The sequence below is a fragment of the Gossypium hirsutum genome, chromosome D03 (assembly GCF_007990345.1).
Source record: "Gossypium hirsutum isolate 1008001.06 chromosome D03, Gossypium_hirsutum_v2.1, whole genome shotgun sequence".
In the NCBI taxonomy this organism is placed as follows: Eukaryota; Viridiplantae; Streptophyta; class Magnoliopsida; order Malvales; family Malvaceae; genus Gossypium; species Gossypium hirsutum.
Genome location: NC_053439.1, coordinates 44,539,346 through 44,560,568, shown reverse-complemented (window position 1 = coordinate 44,560,568; position 21,223 = coordinate 44,539,346). Strand labels below are relative to the sequence as shown.

The 21,223-nt window shown below is 32.8% G+C and overlaps 3 protein-coding genes and 1 long non-coding RNA gene across 5 annotated transcripts; 3 read left to right on the top strand and 1 right to left on the bottom strand.

Moving 5' to 3' along the window:
* The first annotated feature begins 485 nt into the window (after positions 1-485).
* LOC121215514 (uncharacterized) lies at positions 486-2,786 on the top strand. Its single transcript, XR_005911421.1, has 2 exons — positions 486-1,238; positions 2,448-2,786. It is a non-coding gene; the product is annotated as an uncharacterized lncRNA (long non-coding RNA).
* Positions 2,787-8,649: 5,863 nt separating this feature from the next.
* On the top strand, positions 8,650-9,678 carry LOC107949947 (uncharacterized). Its single transcript, XM_016884703.1, has 2 exons — positions 8,650-8,829; positions 8,893-9,678. Exons 1-2 carry the CDS (start codon positions 8,650-8,652, stop codon positions 9,676-9,678), a joined length of 966 nt encoding a protein of 321 aa, XP_016740192.1.
* Positions 9,679-12,492: 2,814 nt separating this feature from the next.
* LOC107950188 (UPF0235 protein At5g63440) lies at positions 12,493-15,935 on the top strand. 2 transcript variants are annotated; one of them, XM_016884985.2, is made up of 7 exons: positions 12,493-12,778; positions 13,537-13,637; positions 13,754-13,907; positions 14,134-14,230; positions 15,249-15,337; positions 15,439-15,507; positions 15,730-15,935. In XM_016884985.2, the coding sequence occupies exons 1-7, from the start codon at positions 12,713-12,715 to the stop codon at positions 15,787-15,789; spliced, it is 636 nt and encodes a 211-aa protein (XP_016740474.2). In that variant the 5' UTR covers positions 12,493-12,712; the 3' UTR covers positions 15,790-15,935. The 2 variants fall into 2 exon arrangements, with proteins under 2 accessions (XP_016740474.2, XP_016740473.2); XM_016884984.2 differs by having other exon boundaries at positions 13,523-13,637.
* A 493-nt stretch (positions 15,936-16,428) lies between these two features.
* Positions 16,429-19,567, bottom strand: LOC121215513 (uncharacterized). The gene is made up of 3 exons (XM_041090221.1): positions 17,247-19,567; positions 17,046-17,141; positions 16,429-16,955 (listed from the first exon to the last, which is right to left on the bottom strand). Exons 1-3 carry the CDS (start codon positions 17,412-17,414, stop codon positions 16,857-16,859), a joined length of 363 nt encoding a protein of 120 aa, XP_040946155.1. The 5' UTR covers positions 17,415-19,567; the 3' UTR covers positions 16,429-16,856.
* Positions 19,568-21,223: the final 1,656 nt, after the last annotated feature.

Genomic DNA, 21,223 nt, shown 5'->3' with positions numbered 1-21,223 from the left:
AACCTCAATGACAACAGCTAGGGCTAAGAAGAAAAAGAAAAAAAAAGGAAAAAAATAATAAAAGGAAAGAAAGGGAAAAAGGAAAAAAGGAAAAAAGAAAATTTATGTATTATGTGGAAAAATAATTAGATGGATTGTTGATTGTGCAATCCGTTAGAGAAAAATAGAAAATTTAACGACAGTGATTAATTTGCACTGTCACATCCTAGAAACAGGGTCGGTAGTATTGACATTAAATTATAGATTAAAAATAGAGTAAATAGAAAACAAGTTAGTAATTAGGACTAAACAGGAATAGAAGCTAAAGTGGGGAACTTATATAGGCAAATTAGGACTAATGGTTAGTGGGGGATTTATTAAAACAATGGTAGAGTTAGGAGGGATCTATAGGATAAATAAACCAACTTTATAAATGAATTTGGCTATATAATTTCCTTTTTTTATTATAATTTTCTCTCTTTTCACACTTTCTTCATTTCAAAAGTTGTTACAACTGGTAGTTAACTTTCTTTCAAATTTTTCTTGCGCATTGCATTTTCTGAGCAACCAAGCAACCTTTTCTTCTTTAAATTCTCAAGCAAAACACCATTTGCTCTCTTAAGGTTTGGTTCGGTTATTGAGCGGACCACTCGGGAGTCACGGAGGATAGCAAGATCAAATGTAAACAATCTATTCTCATAATATCAAATCCGCATGAAATGATTTTGGCTAAAGTATCTACAATTTAGATAATAATTATAAATAAACTTTATTTTTTTATATGTTTGGCTTCATGAAAATGGTGGATCGAAGCTGGAAAATCTATGAAATGTTTTCTAAAATGATTTTCAAAGAGCTTTAATAAAAAAAAATAAAAGGTTTACGATCCTGTTTAGCAAAGTTTTTAAGAAAACTTATAAACAGAAGGGTTTTGCTCTTGAAGAAGATGATGAACAGTGGTTATTTTGAAAGAATAGGATTTAGTGAGGTTACCTTTAATTAATAGTCTAGATTTGCAAATATATGTAAGTTAGGATGGTCAAAAAATTAGAAAAATAAAGTCAAGTAATAGCATAGTGAGAATCTGTCATAGTTAACGTAAATAAGGGGTTGCAGTTGAACGAAGAATGAATTAAATTATTTTAAACAATTATGTGATGTGTAATTGTTCATGCGAAGCTGAGAATTTTGGAGGAGCATCGACTAGCAGAGATAAAGGCAAGGAGAAGGTCACATTGTCAACATTGTGGTGAACTAAGGTGAGTACTCTGTATATTGCACTTGAAAATGAGATCGCACTCTACTAGAAGCCAAGTAAGACGTGCAAACCCTATCTTCATGTTGTGAATTAAACATGTGCATGTGCGAACCTTTTCTACGCATTGTGCGAACCCTTAGCAAGAATCTGTAAACGTGAGTTTTTACATGTTATGCGAACCTTGAAATAAATGTATATATGCATCCAGGGTTAGGTTAAATATATACTCTATGTATCGGAGTCTAAATTTTGTTATATAATATACATATGTGTACTGTTATACATATTATATAGGTGTTTATGGGACTTAATTTATATAATATATAATCATGATGTAAAAGGGTACTACTATATACAATGAATGCTTATGCAGGTTTTATTATAAATAATATATATCTTTGCATTAAAAGGGTTTTGTATTGTCTAATGTATATAAATGTATATATGTTATGTGCGAACCTTTAAAAGTGAACTACGAACCCATGTGATATGTGAGGTTTACCATGTCGTTGAACCTATAATATTATGAAAACCCACATTGCATGCGAACATATGTCATATGTGAACCCTGTTATTTTATACTTGATGTTTTGTATATGAGAGCTTAATGCTGTGTGAACTATATTATGACATGTTGTGGTATTGCAAGCTCATTAAAATTTTCAGTCTAAAATGACGTGATCTGTAAATGTGTAATATTGTGATATATTGACATTGTGAATTTTTAGAACCATTAGATATAGTTGGCATGCCATTAAATTGTGAGTGCTCACCCATATAGTGTGATAGGGCATTGTGAACCAGTGATTCGATGGAGAAATAAGGGAATGTTGAGCAATACTCCATTCCTCGGAGATCGTAAGGGTGTGTTTTTCGGGGAGTGTGAGCATTCGTGTTACACTTATATAGCGACTTGAGTGACTCTATGAGTCTTAGGGTGTGTTTGGGATATTCGTTTATCCAATGAGTATAACATTTTATTATGTTTCTTTTTCACGAATTGCCATTATATCACTAAATTGAACTGGGTTTGTTATATGTGAACTAATGATATGCGAACTAATTGAATGCGAACCACCTATTGTTATATGTGATTTGTTTATATGGGGTTGTTTGGTATGTGAACTATTGCTATGCTTTCTATTGTGGTTTACATTTGTATTCACTGAGCTTTCCCAAGCTCTTCTCTTTACTTTCTTTCCCCTTTTAGATAAGTAGTGCGTGGGATAGCGAGGAGGGTGACAGTTCAGTAATCCTTCACACAAACTTTCTTTCTACAGTATGTGCGCTGAGCTTATAAAACCCCAGGAAGGCAATGTAGGACATACCCGAGCTAGAGACTTAGAATGGGACTTAGATAATTTTAGACAATTTAAAAATAATTCTTTTTTAAAGGGTGTAATTGGACTTTTTGGTCTGTTTAATTTTTGGGACTTTTTGGTCTCCGTGTTTGCTTGTTTGGTTGAAATTGTTGTTTGAATTATATGATACTGTCTATAAGAACTAACAAGACATTTTGCAACTAGTAGAGTATGCCGAAATTCAGGTACGTCATATTTCGTTTATTATATGACTTATTGTTTGATTTAAAAAAGCGTACTCTTGGGACTAAATGCTTGTGTGAAATATTATGTATACGTATGGTGAGTATGGCTGGTTGGTGTGATAATTTGTGGTAGTTTTTCAAAGAGTCACCTCAGTGGCTAATGTGTCGTTCGAAATTCGGACCAGACCATCTCGGCCGGGTTTGGGGTGTCACACGCACAATTATTTTATTTAGAATGATTAAATTGAAAAAAAAAATTTAAGTGACAAAAATAAGACAAACCCTATTTTAAAGTGACCATAAGTGTACTTTAATATTTTTTTATTTTAAAATGTCATACCAATCAATTTAACCAAAAAATAACAATGTTAATGAATTTTAGTATCTAAAAAAAATATGAGAATAAATTTCTAAAAGAAATTAGAATAACTAAATTTCACTTTTTATAAAGAGTATAAAAACTTATGGGTTATTTTAAGGTATTGAATATCCAATAAATTACAACCATTTCAAAAAGTGAATCGTATATCCATTTTCAATGATATTGGGACCATAGAAAAAAGAATGAACTGCAACTCGTACCCACCTATAACATATAACCAATAGTTAGATTATATCAAATGCATACAAATATGAACCATATAAGTTTTTTGCCTGGACCACATTATCAAGTCATATACATTACCATTATTTTTGTAGACAAGCTGTTAAAAGGAACAAAAGGGGAAAAAAATCTTCAACAGTACTTTTAAAACAAAATTCATCATCTATCTATTCATATAATATTTTTTAATATTATTTAAACTGGGAGAAAAGAACAAGCACCTTGAATTTAGGTGCCAGCTTACAAAATCTTTTAGCATCACATTCACCTTTTCAAAATGAAATATTTAATAGATTTAAATTTTAATTAAATTTAGGGGAAACGTATATTGTAGCCTAATGTATTAAGAGTTAAATTATATTTTACTCTTTTTACTTAAAATATAGATGAACTAATTCATGTACATTATATTAAAAATAAATTAGACATTTCTATTAAAAATTTTATCCATTAGTACAATTAAAAATTTGCATAGTTGATGGAATGATGGTCCAAGTGTAACTCACGTTGATATATAGAGATCAATTTTTAATAATAAAAATAAATAAAATTTTAATAAAAATAAAATAAAATCTAACTCCTCGCGCAAACAACCGTATAACACTTTTACCTAAATTTAAATCAATCAATTGCGTCTTAAAACCTGAAAGATATCCCAAATTCCAACAATTAGATAGAATTTAATACTTGTGAAAGGTCCTCTTGGGCATTATGGGGTAAACAAAGAAGGAAGCAATGAAGTTCATAGCCCTCATGATGAAGCCACCTAAGAAGCCAATTCTTCATGGGTCCAGAGTTATTAAGGTCTCTGTTTTCCATGATTGAGACCTGTAAAGCAGGAACTTGTTGAGGAAAGGATATGCAAATCCATTGTATTAAATCTGCTTATACAAAAGTAAATGAGAGCACCCCTCCAAATCCCCTAACTTTGATTCTCCTCATATTCCAAAGCTCTGCTCTTGGATTTTGGATTAAACCCCAAGTACTTGAAAATTCGTTTGATTGTAGGTGAAGCAATCAAAGTTAGAGGAATATAATATTCTAAGGCTCTAATTTCCGTTTATTTATTTTATCTAATGATGTCATATTCTCTTTTATATTAATGATGCAGCTCAATATGGATCCCACTTGTCTGAAATGACGTTTACTAATTTTTTGACATTACTACTAGTATATTCAATAATTGAGAGCTCATTTATTCTTCACTCGTCTAGTTAAAATTATTGTAAAACCATATGTACATCCTCGTTAAATTATGGGTGAATTTTAATTTTATTCTCATAATTAAAAAATTATAATTTCGTTCTTCAACTATTTATTGAATTATTTAAAAGTTTTTTATTTGTCATTGGGTTGTTAAGTTTTTTTTTTAATTCCGCTAGTGAGCTTCAAGCGGTGATTCAACGATTGGTACCTAAATAATAATTTTAAATACATATGGTTCAAGTTTTAGGGACGTAAATAAGTTAATTAATGATTTAAGTTTATCATACTAAAGTATCTTTTTTTTTGCTTTGAAAAAGTTTTCAAATATATATGATTTCAAATTTATATGCTCTAATATGTAATTAGTTATACTGTAACAAGATTTTAATTTAACTCAAACAATTTCACTCGGTTTGACTTGACTCGAATTTCATTTCACAAGACTCGATTCAAAAAAATTTCAAATCGAGTTAGGATGATAAAATAGGACCTGTCAACTCGATTAACGCAAAATTTTTTCACTGGATTCATTTGAATGCTCACCCCTACCCAATCGATCTAACGATTAATGTCGAAGATTGGAGAAAAAAGTTGTTTGAATTTTGGTTCGCAAATTTGTGACGTCCAAAACTATTTCATGGAAAAAAAAACTAAATTGTTGAAAAGAAGAGAAAGAGATCTTTCAATTGGTGCAGGTAGTGCAAACAGAGAAAGTCATATAACGTCGATTTTAACAGCCCAGTGACTTAAATGAAAACTTTTTAATAGTTCAATGACCAAATTGTAACTTTTTTTAATTAAGTGACAAAAACGAAAACTTATCCATTGATTAGTGACTAATGTTGTAGTTTACCCTAATTTTTAAAATTTAGGGTAAAGTGTACAAATGGTCACCCAAGTATGTTTGCATTCTTGTTTTGGTCACTCAACTTTAAAAATTTTTAATTTAGGTACTAACGTCTAAATTTGTTCCTGTTTTGGTCACTCTCCTTTAAATTGATAACGAAAAACTTTTTTTCTAACTGGTATAATAACACATTTAGTCCTCAACACTTACATATTCTATCAACTTGATTCTAATTCTAAATATTTCAATAAATTTAACCCTTCACATTGACAAATTCTATCATTTTGGTCTTCAAACTTCGTAACCAAAGCTTTCAGGTTTTAAAACAAAGACATTCTACATCTAGTAATTGTTTTATTTATGGGGGAAATTATCCAATTCGGTACATAATCATTTTTATTTATATTTTTAAGAAGTTAGTGGTAGAAATGAACTAAAACCATTAAAAATAATAGAAAATACAAAATTTAAAAATATAATATATATAATAAAATTATATAAATAATTTAATATTTGTAAAAAAAATATTTTTTCACTATGATTAGCATAATTTTAGTTTAAAATTAATTTTGTAAATGATTTGACACTAAATCAAATTATTAGTGATACATATTGCTTGTTGTTGATTTAAAAATTAAAAACAAATAATTAAAAAGAAAAAGAAAACATAATAATCTCTTAATCAATTTATAAAATTAAAAAAATCATTATCAATGAAGAAAAGGAAATTCAATTAATTCTTTCACATTTTTTTCTTAAGAAAATAGACATTTTCATAATTTTTTCTTATATAATTATTGATTGAACAATTGGATTTTTCAAAGCCATAATTTTTAACTTTGGATTTAATTTCTAATTTCAAGGATCAACTTCGAAGACTATTTTTATGTACCTTGAAGGAAATGACATACCGTAAACAACAAGAGTAAATTTAAAGTGCTCTTTTTTTTAAAGGTTTTCCCATTTTATTTAACTAAAATTTTATCAATCAAAGGGTTATAGAATATCATATTTAGAATAAAAATAAAAGAATAAAGTTTTAGGATAAACTTATTGGTATTAGGAATTGACTCAAAAAAGAGAGGTTTTTTTTCCTTTTTGGGGTTTTACAAATTTATAAATGTGGAATGCCTCTTAAAAATTGAAAGCTTCTATTAAGAAGTGTGAGGATCAAATTGATAAAACTTGTAAATGTGAAAGGTTAAATTTATTGAATTATTTAGAATTTAAATTAAATCGATAGAATATATAAGTATTGAGAACTAAATATATTATTATACCAGTTAGAAAAAAGGATTTTCGTGAAGCTCCGACGATGTTTGACAGTGGTTGAATTTGACAATGACAATGACAACAACTACGATAGTGGTGAGCTAGAAATGGGAAGACTTTGGAAAAATCAAAGTTCATTCAAGAATGAGAGAAATAGAACTCTAGAGAAAAAAAAAGAGCTAAAGTAATATTAAAATAAAATTTTATACTTTTATAGGTAGAATTCTAATAATATTTTTAAATATTTAAATATAATAAAATAATTTTAAATATGATTTTTAGATTTATTTTTAAATTTTAAAAATTAAATTTATTGTTAAATAATGTTTCTATTATTAAATATAAAATGTTAGAACTATTTATTTTCAAATATTATTTTTAATATAATATTTATAAAGTTATTAAGAAATAAATCATATTTTCATAAATAATATATTATACTACTAAATATATTTATACTATATATTACTAAATTATAATTTTCAATCACAATATTAAAATTTTCATATATTACTTTTATTGTTTTTTATGAATTATATTAATTAAATAAAATTTATATAAACATTTAATAATAATAGAATAATAAAAATATTATTATTTAATTTAAGGGTAATAATATCACTTAACACTTATTCTTTATCTATTCCTTACCATCAATTTAGCAGCCATACAAGCTAATAGTATTACTTGTTTATTCCATTCAACTAAACAATGTAATATCTATTATTTTTATATTCCATTATTACATTCTATTCTTACTTATAATTATTACATTCCTTATTTATTCCATTCCATTAAACCACTTGTTAATGTTATCACTCAAATGGAAAAATACGGCTATTTTATCTAAATAGCCCAAAAAATATTTTATTTACAAAAATATCTCAGGTTTAAAAATAATAACGAAAATAACCTGAAATGAACAGTAAAATCGGGTTGTGGCCTGTCAATGGCCGGAACCAACTCGTATTTTGGACCCATGATTGCCTAATAATTGTGTCAGACTAAAAAAAATTAATTTTTTTGGTTCTGGCATGTCAATGGCCGGAACCAGTGTATTTTTTTTAAGATTGTATAATACTGATATACGAAGAAGAAAAGAATTAAAAAAAAATTGGGTGTTGGCCTGTCAATGGTTGGCATCCCTGTACACACAAAAAAAATTCGAGTTTTGGTCTGTCAATGGCCGGTACCAAAGTACGAGAAAAAGTAAAAAAAAAAAATTTGGTGGTGGCCTGGAAATGGCCGGCACCACCTTTAAAAAAATTACATTTTTCGTGTCAGATAAGATATTAGTATACGAAAAAAGTAAAAAAAAATTCGTGGTGGCCTGGAAATAGCCGGCACCACCTTTAAAAAATTTTTAATTTTTTCGTTTCAGATAAGATATCAGTATACGAAAAAAGTAAAAAAAAAATTATTTTTTTTAGTGGTGGCCTGGCAATGGCCAGCGCCACCTTTTTTTAAAAAAAAATTTCTTTTTTCGTGTCAAATAAGGTATCAGTATACAAAAAAAGTAAAAAAAAATTGTGGTGGCCTGCCAATGGCCGGCATCACCTTTTTAAAAAAAATTACTTTTTTCGTATCAGATAAGCTATCAGTATACGAAAAAAGTTAAAAAAAATTTAGTGGTGGCCTGCCAATGGCCGACACCACCTTTTTTAAAATATATATAGGGTATTTAACCTTCCATTTTGTCTAGTTTGAAAAGTTTTTTCCCTCTGTTTAGAAAAAAGCAGTTTTAAAAAAAAATAGTTTTTTTTAAAAAAAATGAGTTCTCAACTATTGTTTGTTTATATTCATTTCGATGGTGAAATGATAAATACAAATGAAGAAGGATGTGTATTTCAAAGCCGGAAAAAAATAGGAATGAGATTCAACTGTCGGATTTCAAACGAAAAATCAATACAAAGATAGCAAGCCGTTGCGGAAAACAAATGTCGAGACTGTTTTACAGATTTCCGATTTCAACTGATCCACTAAAGTTCTCAGATATGGAGCTTGAAGATGATGATGATTTAGGTACAATGATAGCAATTTATTGCCCTTTTGGAATAGAAAATCCCAGTCCAGTTGAGTTGTTCGCGGAGATAGTTGAACCGGATCCTATTCAAATGGTAATTCCAACAAGCCAGCGCTCCGGAATTGATTTTGATCTTAACGTCTCTTAGGAAGATTAGTCAGGTTTTGTACGGTTAGCGCCAACTCCTGAAAATCCAAACACTGGTGGGTGTTCGTATAACACCCCATACTCGAGTCATTGTCTAGAGATCCATCCAGAGGTGTTGGCCACCATAGAAGATTGTGATGAAGGGTCCGATAATGATGACCAGTCCCACCCCAACGATAATTTTAGTGACCCTGATTTGGATGATATCCTTGAAGACATAGACGAGGAAGGGCCGGTAGAGGGTGAAAATGCGAACCCCCATTCATCTGGAAACACAGACCCTGGTATAGTTATAAGAAATAATCCAGGAACCTTCATGAGCGACGTGGATCCTGATGCGGCTCTTGCACGTGAGTTCTCGAAATACCCAAATATTGTGCCGACTCACTTAGTTGACAATGAATTTGATGAAGAAGAGTTGTTTGTAGTGCAACAATTTGATAACAAAAAAGACTGTTTACATGCTATCAAACAACTTAGCTTGCAGTTAGGTGTGGATTATAAAGTAACGAAGTCGACGCAGTCTTTGTACACAGGAGAATGTTGGAAAGCATCAAGTGGTTGTAAATGGCGTGTCCGAGCCGCGTTAATGCAGCGGACACAGATGTGGATGATAAGGAAACTAGAAGGTCCACACACATGCACGTCCGCTCATATGTCGCAAGACCATAGAAAGTTAGATGCAAAAACTATATGCAACTACATCATCCCTTTGGTGAAAGAGTCACCCACCATTCAAGTGTCGGTCCTTATTGCGGATATGCAAGCTCGATTCAAGTACAAAGTGTCGTACTGAAAGGCATGGTGGGCAAAGCAAATGGCGATGCGACAGTTGTATGGTGACTGGGATGTGTTATAAAACGAGCTTCAAGGGTGGATAGCTGGAATGCATGAGTATGTGCCTGGTACAGTGACTGATTTGCAAACACTGCCGTATAAAAGCCCTGATGGGGAGATACAACCGGGGAAACGATTTTTTCACCGACAGTTTTAGATGTTTGAACCGTGTGTTAGGGCCTTCCCTTATTGCAAGCAAATGGTGCAGGTGGATGGGACATGGTTGTATGTCAAATACACGCAAATCCTCCTGATTGCTGTTGCACAAGACGACAATCGAAATGTACTTTCGATCGCTTTTGCCATCGTGGAGCGTGAGTGCTTCGAGTCTTGGGAGTTTTTCCTCACAAATCTGAGGAGGCACGTTGTCAGAGAAGACAATATTTTTTCCTTATATCAGATAGTTCGAAAGGATTACTTACTGCGATAAGGCGATTGGGGGTTCCATGGAGATCGGTTTATTGCATCCGGCACATCGCGACAAACTTTCATAAAGATTACAAGAATAAAGATTGGAAAAAAGAGCTCGTGAACATGGGTAAAAATATTTGTTTGTATTTATTTCAAAAATTACTTTTCAAATATTTTTTGTTTTTAATTTGGTGGAGTCAAATTAAATATGCAGCTTATGAGTTAGAACCAAGAAGATTCAGGCTGAGGTTCGCAACACTTGAATCTCAGATGTCATCTTTTCCAACAAATCTCCGGACAAGGTTGGGGAGTATGGAAAACTGGCAATGGACTCAAAGTTACGATGAAGGGTATCGGTATGAGCAGATGACAACTAACCTCGTGGAGGCGGTGAACTCTGTATTGAGGTGCACACGCCATCTCTCGATTTCTGCTGTATTCTCGGCAACATTCTATAGGTTGGCGACATTGATGCCTAAGATTGGGTTGAAACAAGCTAAGCAGACCAAGGCCGGGCACGTGTACGTAGAGGTCGTCCGAAAGGCCATGGCGGTAAATAGTCGAAGGGCACAAACAATGAACGCAGAATTGTATTCGCGTGACTTGGAGACTTTCCGAGTACAGAAGTACTGATAGCTTATCTGACACGAAAAAAGTAAAAAAAAAATTTTAAAAGGTGGTGCCGGCCATTGCCAGGCCACCACCAATTTTTTTTTTACTTTTTTCGTATACTGATAGCTTATCTGACACGAAAAAAGTAATTTTTTTTACTTTTTTGTATACTGATATCTTATTTGACACGAAAAAAGTAAATTTTTTTAAAAAGGTGGTGCCGGCCATTGCCAGGCCACCACCAATTTTTTTTTTTACTTTTTTTGTATACTGATATCTTATCTAACACAAAAAAAGTAAAAAAAAAATTTAAAAGGTGGTGCCGGCCATTGCCAGGCCACCACCAATTTTTTTTTTACTTTTTCTCGTACTCTAGTACCGACCATTGACAGACCAAAAATCGAATTTTTTTTTGTGTACAGGGGTGTCGGCCATTGACAGACCAGCACCCAAAATTTTTTTAATTTTTTCTTCTTTGTATATCAGTATTATACAATCTTAAAAAAATACATTGGTTTCGGCCATTGGCAGGCCAAAACCAAAAAAATTAAATTTTTTTAGTCTGACACAATTATTAGGCAATCATGAGTCCAAAATACGAGTTGGTTCTGGCCATTGACAGGCCACAACCCGATTTTACTGTTCATTTTAGGTTATTTTCGTTATTATTTTTAAATCTGGATTATTTTTGTAAATAAAATATTTTTTGGGCTATTTGGGTAAAATAGCCGAAAAAACACTCTTATATATACACTTGAATAATAAGTTTTGGACTGAGCTGATCTGATAAGTTAATTTAGTTAATATAACAAAATTTAAAAAAAATTAAACTTAATGTTTTTTAAATTCACATGGTGAGAATTAAACACTAAAAATCACAAAACCTTATTTTTATGATTCAAATTAAAATAGGGTGCATTTGTTTTACAAAAAATGACATAGGGAAAATATTTTCTATATTTCCCTATGTTTGTTTCATGAAAAACAACTTGCTTAATGGAAAATAAACTAATTTTCATGTAAATTGACTTTGCCCTTTTGAAAAGCATAAGGTATTTTTCGAGAAGAATTCCTTTATGAATACTTATATTTTTATATAAAAATTAACTTGAATCAAACATAATATTATTATATTAAAAATAAAATTTAATTTAATTTTAAAATATTTAAAAGTATTAAAATATTAATATCAAATATTATAATGTTGAATATTATTAAACATATATATTTAAATTTTGTATATTTAATAATATAACTTAATAATTTAATAACTTATTTAATATAAAAACTTATTTTAATAATTTCTTAATATATTATTGAAAAATATTTACATTAATATTTTAATAATAAATATATTACAATTTATAAATATTTAATAATAAATGTTTTTATTTAAAAAAATTATAGTTTAAAATATGAATATTTTAGTTATATAAATATATTATTTGTTTCAGTTAGATTTAGTATTTTGTATTTAAATTAAGTTTTAATTAGGCATTGTTTATTATTAAGTTTTTAAATATATGATATTAAATATTATGAAACATTATTTTATTATAAAAAAGAGATAATATTTTGTATGTTGTGTTTAGAAAATGATTTTAAAAATTTGTGAAACAATAAAAAATTATTTTAAGTAACATTATGCAAATGTAAAAAAAAATCAATTTTACTATAAAATTAATATAGTTTTCAAAAATTGTTTTTAAATGAAACGAACAGAACTTAATTTAAATTCGAAATACCTTAGTTACCCGTTTTCCTAACCAAACCGCAATAACGCAATACAAATCCGGTCATCTAAACGACATCACTTAGTTATCAGATTTAGGTCGCGAGTTGACTCCTCCTCTTTTTCGCCGGCGGAATATAATTGGCAAAAAAAAAGCAATAGAGAAAAGGGAAAAAGAAAAAGGCGAAAATGCCGAAGAGAACAACGCACACATACTCAAGCGAAGACGCAGCACCGGATGGACCTGACTCTGATCTTTTCGTCTACTATTGCAAGCACTGCGGTTCCCACGTCCTTATTACCGGTTTACTCTTCCCCCCTTCTTCTTTTCTCTCTATCTTATCCAAATATTCTAATTTCGCTGTTTAGGTCTACAATTCGATTTCTAGGTTTTATTTTAAAGAAATCTTGTACTAATAGCTCCATTAGTACCTATTCCGAATCTAGATTAAACATTTTTTGAACAATAAAATGGTTTCACCTTGTTTTTATGTGAGGATTATTAATCTTTGCTCTCTTTGCATTAGTGAGATTACGGGTCTAGTTAGGTGGCCGTTAGTTTATTGTGTTATCCAACTGTTATCTTTGGTATGAGTTTACAATAGGTTCAAAAGGTTTTTGAAATGTCGTTCGTGATACAACCTTGTCGTGAGTTTTTTGCAATGATTAAGACATTATTAAATATAAATGCAACCGTAAGGATGCCTAATGAAATTTAGATTCTTGAATGGTCCACTTCATTCCTATTTGCGTTGTTACAAAAGATTTCCTTTTTATGTGATTTTACATATGGACAAGTAGTTCCGTTCTCAATGACTGTATGTGACTCAATAAATCATATGCATCCTAATGGAGCAGCCTAAACCTCTACCTTGATATATAAAGCATGGCAGTGGAATTGACCGCTATAGAAAGCTTTCCTTTTATCTTGCTAAAGCTCTTTATTTTGACATGGTCTGGTTGATTAATCTTTTATAGATTGAATGTCTTAGTTGCTTGATTAATTTACATATTGCTTTTTCTGTTGCTGAAAAATATTTGTTATAAGATACCCAATTGCAGAAAATGCCCAAGCGAAAGACTGATAAAGCAGATGTGCTAGACAAGAAAAAGCACCTTGCTAGGCTTAACATCAGCGAGGCGGGAAAAGTTCTCTTGAAGAGGTAAGTGTTTATTATTTTTTTATAATATACGTGCATAATTATGATGCTTGCTTGCTTTAACTTTTAGTGATTAAACTACAGTTGCACAATGTTTTATGTTTGTTAACTTCTTTTAGGGGAGAAGGGAAATTGGAGAAGCAATTCCGTATGAATTGTATAGGTTGTGGCCTATTTGTTTGCTATCGGGCTGAAGAAGATCTTGAAACTGCGTCTTTCATTTATGCTGTTGATGGTGCCCTTAGTACAGTTGCAGCAGAAACCAACCCTCAGGTACAATTACAAACAATATTTTTTCATCATCATCATCATCGTCATCATCATCTTTGTTCCTTTAGTTATTTAGAATTTTCCAATACCTTGTCTCTAGGTCTGGTGCACACATCTTTTTTTGGCTCAAATTCATTTCCTATTTGATTTTCTGCAAGGGACAGCTACTATAAATATCAGTACAACTTAAATACTTCCTTTTTGTGGTTTCCTTTATTTTGTGTTTTAGGATGCTCCTGTGCCACCTTGCATATCCCAGTTAGAGGGAGGACTTGTTCAGGTGGCAATAGAGGTGGAAGATCGTGCACAACGTTCAGCAATTACAAGTAATAGGCTTCTTCAATCACCTATTTATATTCTTTACATACACCATATTTTTAGAGTCATATATTTCCTGAATTTTTTTTCTTGTAATACTTGAATGTGTTACGACTTTACTAGCTAAGTCAAATTCTCATCATTTTGTTAATTTTCTTTTTTCCTTTTTTTTAATATATCATTTAGTTAATTTTCCAATATATGTGTTTTGGGACCTTTTTCTTCACACTTAATGTGACCAATTCAGACCAAGTGGTTGAATGAAGTGGACCAAGTGGTTGAATGAAGTGGAAATGATTTCCTCTCCATGTATTTGGACCAAGTTTGAATCCTGGAGTCGACATTTTTGGGAGGGCTTTACCTGAATACCATCTCAGCCCGAACAAGCTAGGCTCAGACCATAAAACAGATGAGGACACCTGTGGTTATACCAAAAAAAAAGTGACCAATTCAGAGATTTGATTGAAGGGGATGATTTTGCCCACAACTAATTCTGGAGTTTGGAAACTTATCTAACATTTACGGAGTTGGAACCACTATCTCTGTAGTGCTACTTGTTATTGACTGTCACTAGAGCCTTGGAAAACATTAAGTGCTCCTAGCTCGGCTTTTGGTTCTAGAATAATGGCATTCAAAGGGAATGGTACCAGCATTATGATCTCCTTTTCTTGGTCCCATCACTGCCCCTTCTTGGACCGTTAAACATTAAAGCCCACAGCATCACAATCTGAGGCAGGATTTGAGACCTCCATGGACATGCTACCTTCACTGGAACCATTAACTTAAAACAAGGTCAAAGGAAAAACAATACTATATTAGTGACTAAGACTCTTAGAATTCTTGAAAAATGCTTTATCACAGCTAAGCAAATATTTTACCTTTACAGACAAAATCCATCTTTTCTTGACATCTTATCTGTAACCCTTAATGATGCTTTATGTGTTAGTTATTAAAACCATGAAGGATGAAGATATTTTGAAATAGTCATGGTTGTATAACTTTTTCCTGGCCTTTTATTCTTTCCAGGAGTAAATGCAGATGATGTACGTGTTACTGTGGCTGCACCTGCAGCCCGTGGTGAAGCTAACAATGAACTTTTGGAATTCATGGGAAAGGTTTTCTTCAGTATTTATCCAAAGCTACTCAATTAAGATCGACTATTATGTAGTATAGGGAAGCTAAGTTGTTGAAGTTATCATCCGTGTCTTTTACGCAGGTGCTTGGACTGAGACTTAGCCAGATGACTCTTCAGAGAGGATGGAATAACAAATCAAAGCTTCTCGTGGTAAGTTGAATCAAATGCCCGTAATTTCATGTTAGAATGCATGCTAATCTCACATCCTTTCCCTTATTGAATTTGATCTCTCAGTGTTGAATTGTCATTGCCGTCTGGTAAAAATTTCACCTTAAATTCTATCCTGGCAAAATAGTGTGTTTTACTTTTACATAATTTGCACTCCATTTTCAAGGACGAGGCAAGGACGTTAACGTTTGATTGTTGCATCAGGTTGAGGATTTGTCTGCCAGACAGGTGTATGAGAAACTTCTAGAAGCTGTTCAACCTTGATGCATTTTTGTAATATCTTTGGGTTCAGATTCTGTGGCAAATCATAGAATCCATTGTTTCTCGAGTCCTTTCAGCTGTATCATAGGTGTACACTGGATTTTTCTTGGATGAATTGTCTTAACTTCAGCCTAAAGTTTATTTTTTCAGACCATAGATCTCTTTCATTTGTCGATGATTACAACGAGATAATTTGGATATGGGTAATGTTATAACCATATATAGGAACAAAAGAAATGATTCATGCGTCATTTTAAAACACAACGAAATATTAATTTGAAAATTTATTAGTTTTTTTTTTTAATGTTAAAATGCTTATATGTTTTATTAAGAAGTGTCTCCTTACATACTACCCACTTTGTATGTTAAATATTATTAGTCATAGTCAAAGGTGCAACTTAATCTTGTACGTTTTGATATTGATGCTGATTTTGAGGATACAAATTACATAATTTCTTTTTATTAAGAAAATATGCTTTGTCAAATTTTATTTCATCTATTTCTCAGATTTTTAGAAGTTAGCGCGTTTAGATGATTTTTTTTTTGAAAATATGTTTTGTAAAAATGGATTTGGTAATAGTTTGAAAATTTTTTATTATTAAGTTTTAACCAAAATTATAGTACTTAAATTTCCAAGGTATCTCTCAAATCTGATCTAAATTTGATCTTTCGAATTCAATGTACATTCTCAAATCTTCCTATAAGTGCTTTTCCTAAACCCTAAGAGAAAAGGAACCAGTCGAAGTAGCTCCCCAAGTTATTTTTATCAGGACTCAAAAAGGGGTGCAATGGTGGAACACTTGCAATTTTGTCAATGATCTCTTTTGAGACCCACAGTCTGAAAAGGTACAAATTTCATGATCCATTACCTGCAACCATACTACTAAGAGGACAATCCATATTAAGGTTAGTAAGAGATGGAATTTGTACAAATAAAGGATCACAGTTTGGAATCCAAGGGTCACACCAACATTGAATACTATTTCCATCTTTGACAGACCATAAAAGGTTTTTGTGAATACGGTGCCATACCTTAGAAATGGATCTACATAAAAAAAAGAGCAGCTTCCTCATGCTAAATTCTCAGGCAATCCACTAAAAACCCCGTACTTCGACCGAAGAACCCAAACCCAAAGGGCATCACCATTTGATTTAACATTGAAACCAACCTTCATCATAAAAGAGGTGTCGTGATCTTTCAAATACCTTAGGCCTAGACCACCATGAGTTTTCAGTTGACACACCGAATCCCAACTTACCAAGGTTATCTTTGCACTGCCTCTAGAAGATCCCCAAACAAATTTCCATACAATGTGTTCAATCTCTTCGCATAGGCCTTTGGGAACCATCATCGTCTGCATAAAATAAATTGGAATTGAAAGCAGAACCGATTGAGCTAAGTTCACCCTTCCTGCTAAAGAGAGTTGTCTTGCATCCCAGCTAGACAATTTATTACGCACCTTATCAACCACGAAGTGTAATGTATTGTTGGTAACCTTCTCATGGAAAAAGGGCACACCCAGATACGTTCCCAAGTTACTCACCTCCTGGAAACCAAAAAATCTACTGATACTCCTCCCTACACTGCCATCAACCCTCCTAGAGAAAAAAATATTTGTCTTCCTCATATTAATCCTCTGCCTGAGTAACCACAGAATTCATCGAGAATGTCTTTTATTACCCGAGCTTGATGTTCCTCAGCTTGGCCAAAAAGAATCAAGTCATCCGCGAAAAAAAGATGTGGTGGACCATTACGAGTTAATCGAATAGGGGATCAGTTACCAGCATCAATAGCAACACGGATTCTATGGCCCAACCATTCCATGCACAAGATAAACAAATAAGGAGATAAATGACATCCTTGGCGAATGCCCCTAACTAGACGGAATTTAGGAGTTGGAATCTCATTCCACAAAACCTGCATAGTAGAGCTAGAAATTGCAGACATAATAACATTACGAATAAAATTAGGAATACACGTAGCTTGAAGTGATGCGTCGATGAAATCCCATCGTACCCGATCATAAGCTTTCTCTAGATCAATTTTTATGGCCATCCATCTCCTGTTTCTCTGCGTGCTCATCATAGAGTGTATAACCTCTTGTGTGATGATGTTATCCGTGATGTTCCGTCTACTACAAAACCAGTCTGTTCAAGAGCTATAATTCTCGAAAAAACCACCTTAAACCGATTTGCAATGACCTTCATAACCAGTTTGTAAAGGACAGGACATAAACTAATAGGTCGAAAGTGAGTGAAGCCCTTCGAATTTTAAATTTTAGGGATAAGCACGATAAATGAGTTATTCAATTCCGAATCAATGCTTTTGCCATCAAAGACACCCTTAACCCATCTACAAACGGAGGCACCTACATAATCCCACTGACTCTGATATAATAAGGCATGAAATCCATCACTTCTTGTAGCCTTCAGAGGTGTCATGTCAAAAAAAGCATCTTTGATTTCCTCATCAGAGACTGGTCTATTAAGGAGATTAAAATACTCGTCATTGAGGCGAGGAAAAGAATTAGGAGGTAGACCTCTCATCGGGCTAGGGTGCTCACCATATAAAGTATTATAAAAATTGACCGCTTCAGTCTTCAGTTGATCCTTATCCATAATCCAATCACCCAAATCATTTTTTAAGGCGGTAATTTTATTTTGTTTCTTCCTCCTTAGCGTACACGTGTGGAAAAATTTTGTATGTCGGTCCCTAAAACCAACCAATCACATTGTGCCTTCTGACGCCAAAGAACCTCCTCATGGTGTAATACATTTTCCAATTCCTCTCCCACTTCCATCTCAACCTGATTAAGATAAGAAGATTCCCTTCTATCCCGCTCGATCTTAATGCTTTTAAGCTTCCTAGTCAGAAGCTTCTTACGAGTAAAAATATGACCATACACATCTTTATTCCACCTTTTAACCTGTTCTGTAAACTCAGAATGCACCATCGACATATTACTAGAGACTCTCTAATTTTCCTTAACAAAATCCAAAAAACCTAGGTGCACAGTCCAACTTTCTAAGAATCTGAATGGACGTCCTTTGAGGGCATAGTGATCAGACATCAGAGACAATTTTAAAGGCCTATGATCAGATTTGAGTAGCGGTCAATGAGCGACCATAGAATTTGGATACTTAGAGTACCAAACGTTATTGCAGATGGCCCTGTTTAAACACTACATAATCCCCCCTCTTTGCCAAGTGAACTATGAACCTCGAAATTCCAAGTCTTGCAATTGGCCTGCATCCATAAACTCACCAAAAAAAAGGATAGCTTTTCCCTAAAATCCGTCTGCCTCTCTTTTCATTAGAGGAAATAATGGCGTTAAAGTCACCTATCGCCATCCATGGAGTCCAATCAATTGGAATAGTTCTTCGTAAAGCCTCCCAAAGATATCTCTGTATTAGGGCTACCATAAACAAAGGCGACCAGGAAGTGCTGCTTGGAGTAGTTATCAGAAACTTTCACTAAAACAAATTGGGAATGATTTTTAAGTGCCTCCACAAAAACTGATTCTTTCCATCCAATCCAGATACCTCCCAAAAACCCAATAGCCTCTACTCGATGAGAAAACAGAAAACTAAGCCTTGCGATAATCGAATCTGCTTTTATCGAATCTGCTTTTTCTCCACTAACCCTCATTTCTAATAGGCTAACCAAATCTGGCCTATGCTCTTTATTATATTCACCCCCGTGTTTGACGTCAGTCTTATCAGAAAGAATTTCAACTTGCTCACCGATAAGCTTTGCCATAGAATTCATGGCTTCTGAGAGAGAGACTTGTGAATTTCCAACAAGTTTAAAACGTTCCGCACATCCACGAATCATTTTATTTAAAGATCTTCCATTACGCCCACTTCCTTTTTTATTCACCTATTGTGGGTTCGAATTAGGCTCTAAATTCTCTTTGAAAGTTACTACTGAGTGTCGTTTGGAATCCAAAAAATTTGAATTTAAATTCACCACCGATTCCAATTGTCCTTCGAAGGTGGGATTGAAGTGCAAAGAATGATGGTTTTCTTATTTTTTAAAACGGGGCCCACCAATACCGTCTATTCCTTATCCCTAAATTTTTCTAAAACCGATTCTACTGTAAATGGGCATTGGCCTTCTGACGATTTGGACCCAAATGTTCCCCCAAAGGTGGGCTATCTCGGGCGCACCTTGAAATCAAACATGAAGGATCTTGCCCAATTTCATTTCTTAATAACCCATTTAACCCAATTTCATTTCTTAGCAACCCATTTGACCGTTCAACAGGCCCTTCATTAATGCCTTCGCCCACCACTATTTCATCATTATTCTTTTCCACCATATGCACTTCATTAATGCATTCGCCCACCACTTATTTATTTTTTTCCTTTCCACCACAAGCCCTTCATAATACCATGGCCCACCACTTTTTTTTCTTTATTCTTTTCCACCACTAACCCAACATCTAGCCTATTATTCTTGATTTTCTTAATAGGGTAAATTACACAAACAGTCACTCAACTTTGGGGTAGTTGACAAAACAGTCACCTAGTTTTATTTCAGTCACTCAACTTTGAAAAAATAACAAAACAATCCTTTTAACCATTTCCCGTTACAGACGTAATGAAAAAATGACATGGCATTTAACGGTGAATTAGCTATTATTTTAACAGTCCTTTTTAACCTTAAACCCATTTAAGAGCCCTGGGCAATAGAAGAAGAAGAGAAGAAGAAGAATAAGAATAAGAAGAAGAAGAAGAAGAAGAAGAAGAGAAAATGAAAGGAGCTTCGTATCAGCGATTGCCAATGGTCAAAATTCAGGAACTCAAAGACGACTACGCTTCTACAGCACCGACACCTCCATGGCCAACGCCCTCCGCTGCACAAGTTGAGTGCATGTGCTAATGCACATATGCAGTCTGTGCATTGATTTTGAAGTTTTTTTCTTCTGATGATAGAATGGACTTGATGCCAAGGTTGAAAAGTCTAGAAATAGATGAAGAAAAGGAAAAACAGGGTTAAGAAAGTCAGAGGTGTAAAGAAGGTAATTGGGGTGTTTGTTTTTTCAACTGTTTTTTCTTGAAATTATTTTATCTATTATTTGTGACTTTTCCCACATTGCAGACCAAAGCTGGAGAGGCTGCAAAAGAAAAAGTGAGATCCCTATAGATATGAACTAAGTTTCGTGCAGCAATACAATCAAGCCCCTACTTATTTACCTCCATTTATATTGTTTGCCGTTGAACTTCAAATGTGTAATGTTGAGTTCATTCTTCATTTGAATATCCATTTGGATTTTTGTATTATGGACCTATTTTACTTGTTCCTATGGAAATTGAAATCTAAATTAGTACCATGTTATGTCATCTAATGCTTTGAAATTTGTATTTACCAATTATTGGTCCTTTCTTTTTCTTTGAATCCTATAGTTTGTTCATGTTTGATTGGAACCATTGG

Excerpts from the sequence above, each read along its gene's own strand:
- LOC121215513 (XM_041090221.1), bottom strand. The coding sequence starts at position 17,414 with ATGAGGAAGACAAATATTTTTTTCTCTAGGAGGGTTGATGGCAGTGTA. Across the intron at positions 17,142-17,246 it reads TACACTTCGTGGTTGATAAG|ACGATGATGGTTCCCAAAGG; the intron begins GTGCGTAATAAA and ends TATTTTATGCAG. Across the intron at positions 16,956-17,045 it reads GCAGTGCAAAGATAACCTTG|GTTGGTTTCAATGTTAAATC; the intron begins GTAAGTTGGGAT and ends TTTATGATGAAG.
- LOC107950188 (XM_016884984.2), top strand. The coding sequence starts at position 12,664 with ATGCCGAAGAGAACAACGCACACATACTCAAGCGAAGACGCAGCACCG. Across the intron at positions 13,908-14,133 it reads CAGCAGAAACCAACCCTCAG|GATGCTCCTGTGCCACCTTG; the intron begins GTACAATTACAA and ends TTTGTGTTTTAG. Across the intron at positions 14,231-15,248 it reads ACAACGTTCAGCAATTACAA|GAGTAAATGCAGATGATGTA; the intron begins GTAATAGGCTTC and ends TATTCTTTCCAG.
- LOC107949947 (XM_016884703.1), top strand. The coding sequence starts at position 8,650 with ATGTCGAGACTGTTTTACAGATTTCCGATTTCAACTGATCCACTAAAG. Across the intron at positions 8,830-8,892 it reads AACCGGATCCTATTCAAATG|TCAGGTTTTGTACGGTTAGC; the intron begins GTAATTCCAACA and ends TAGGAAGATTAG.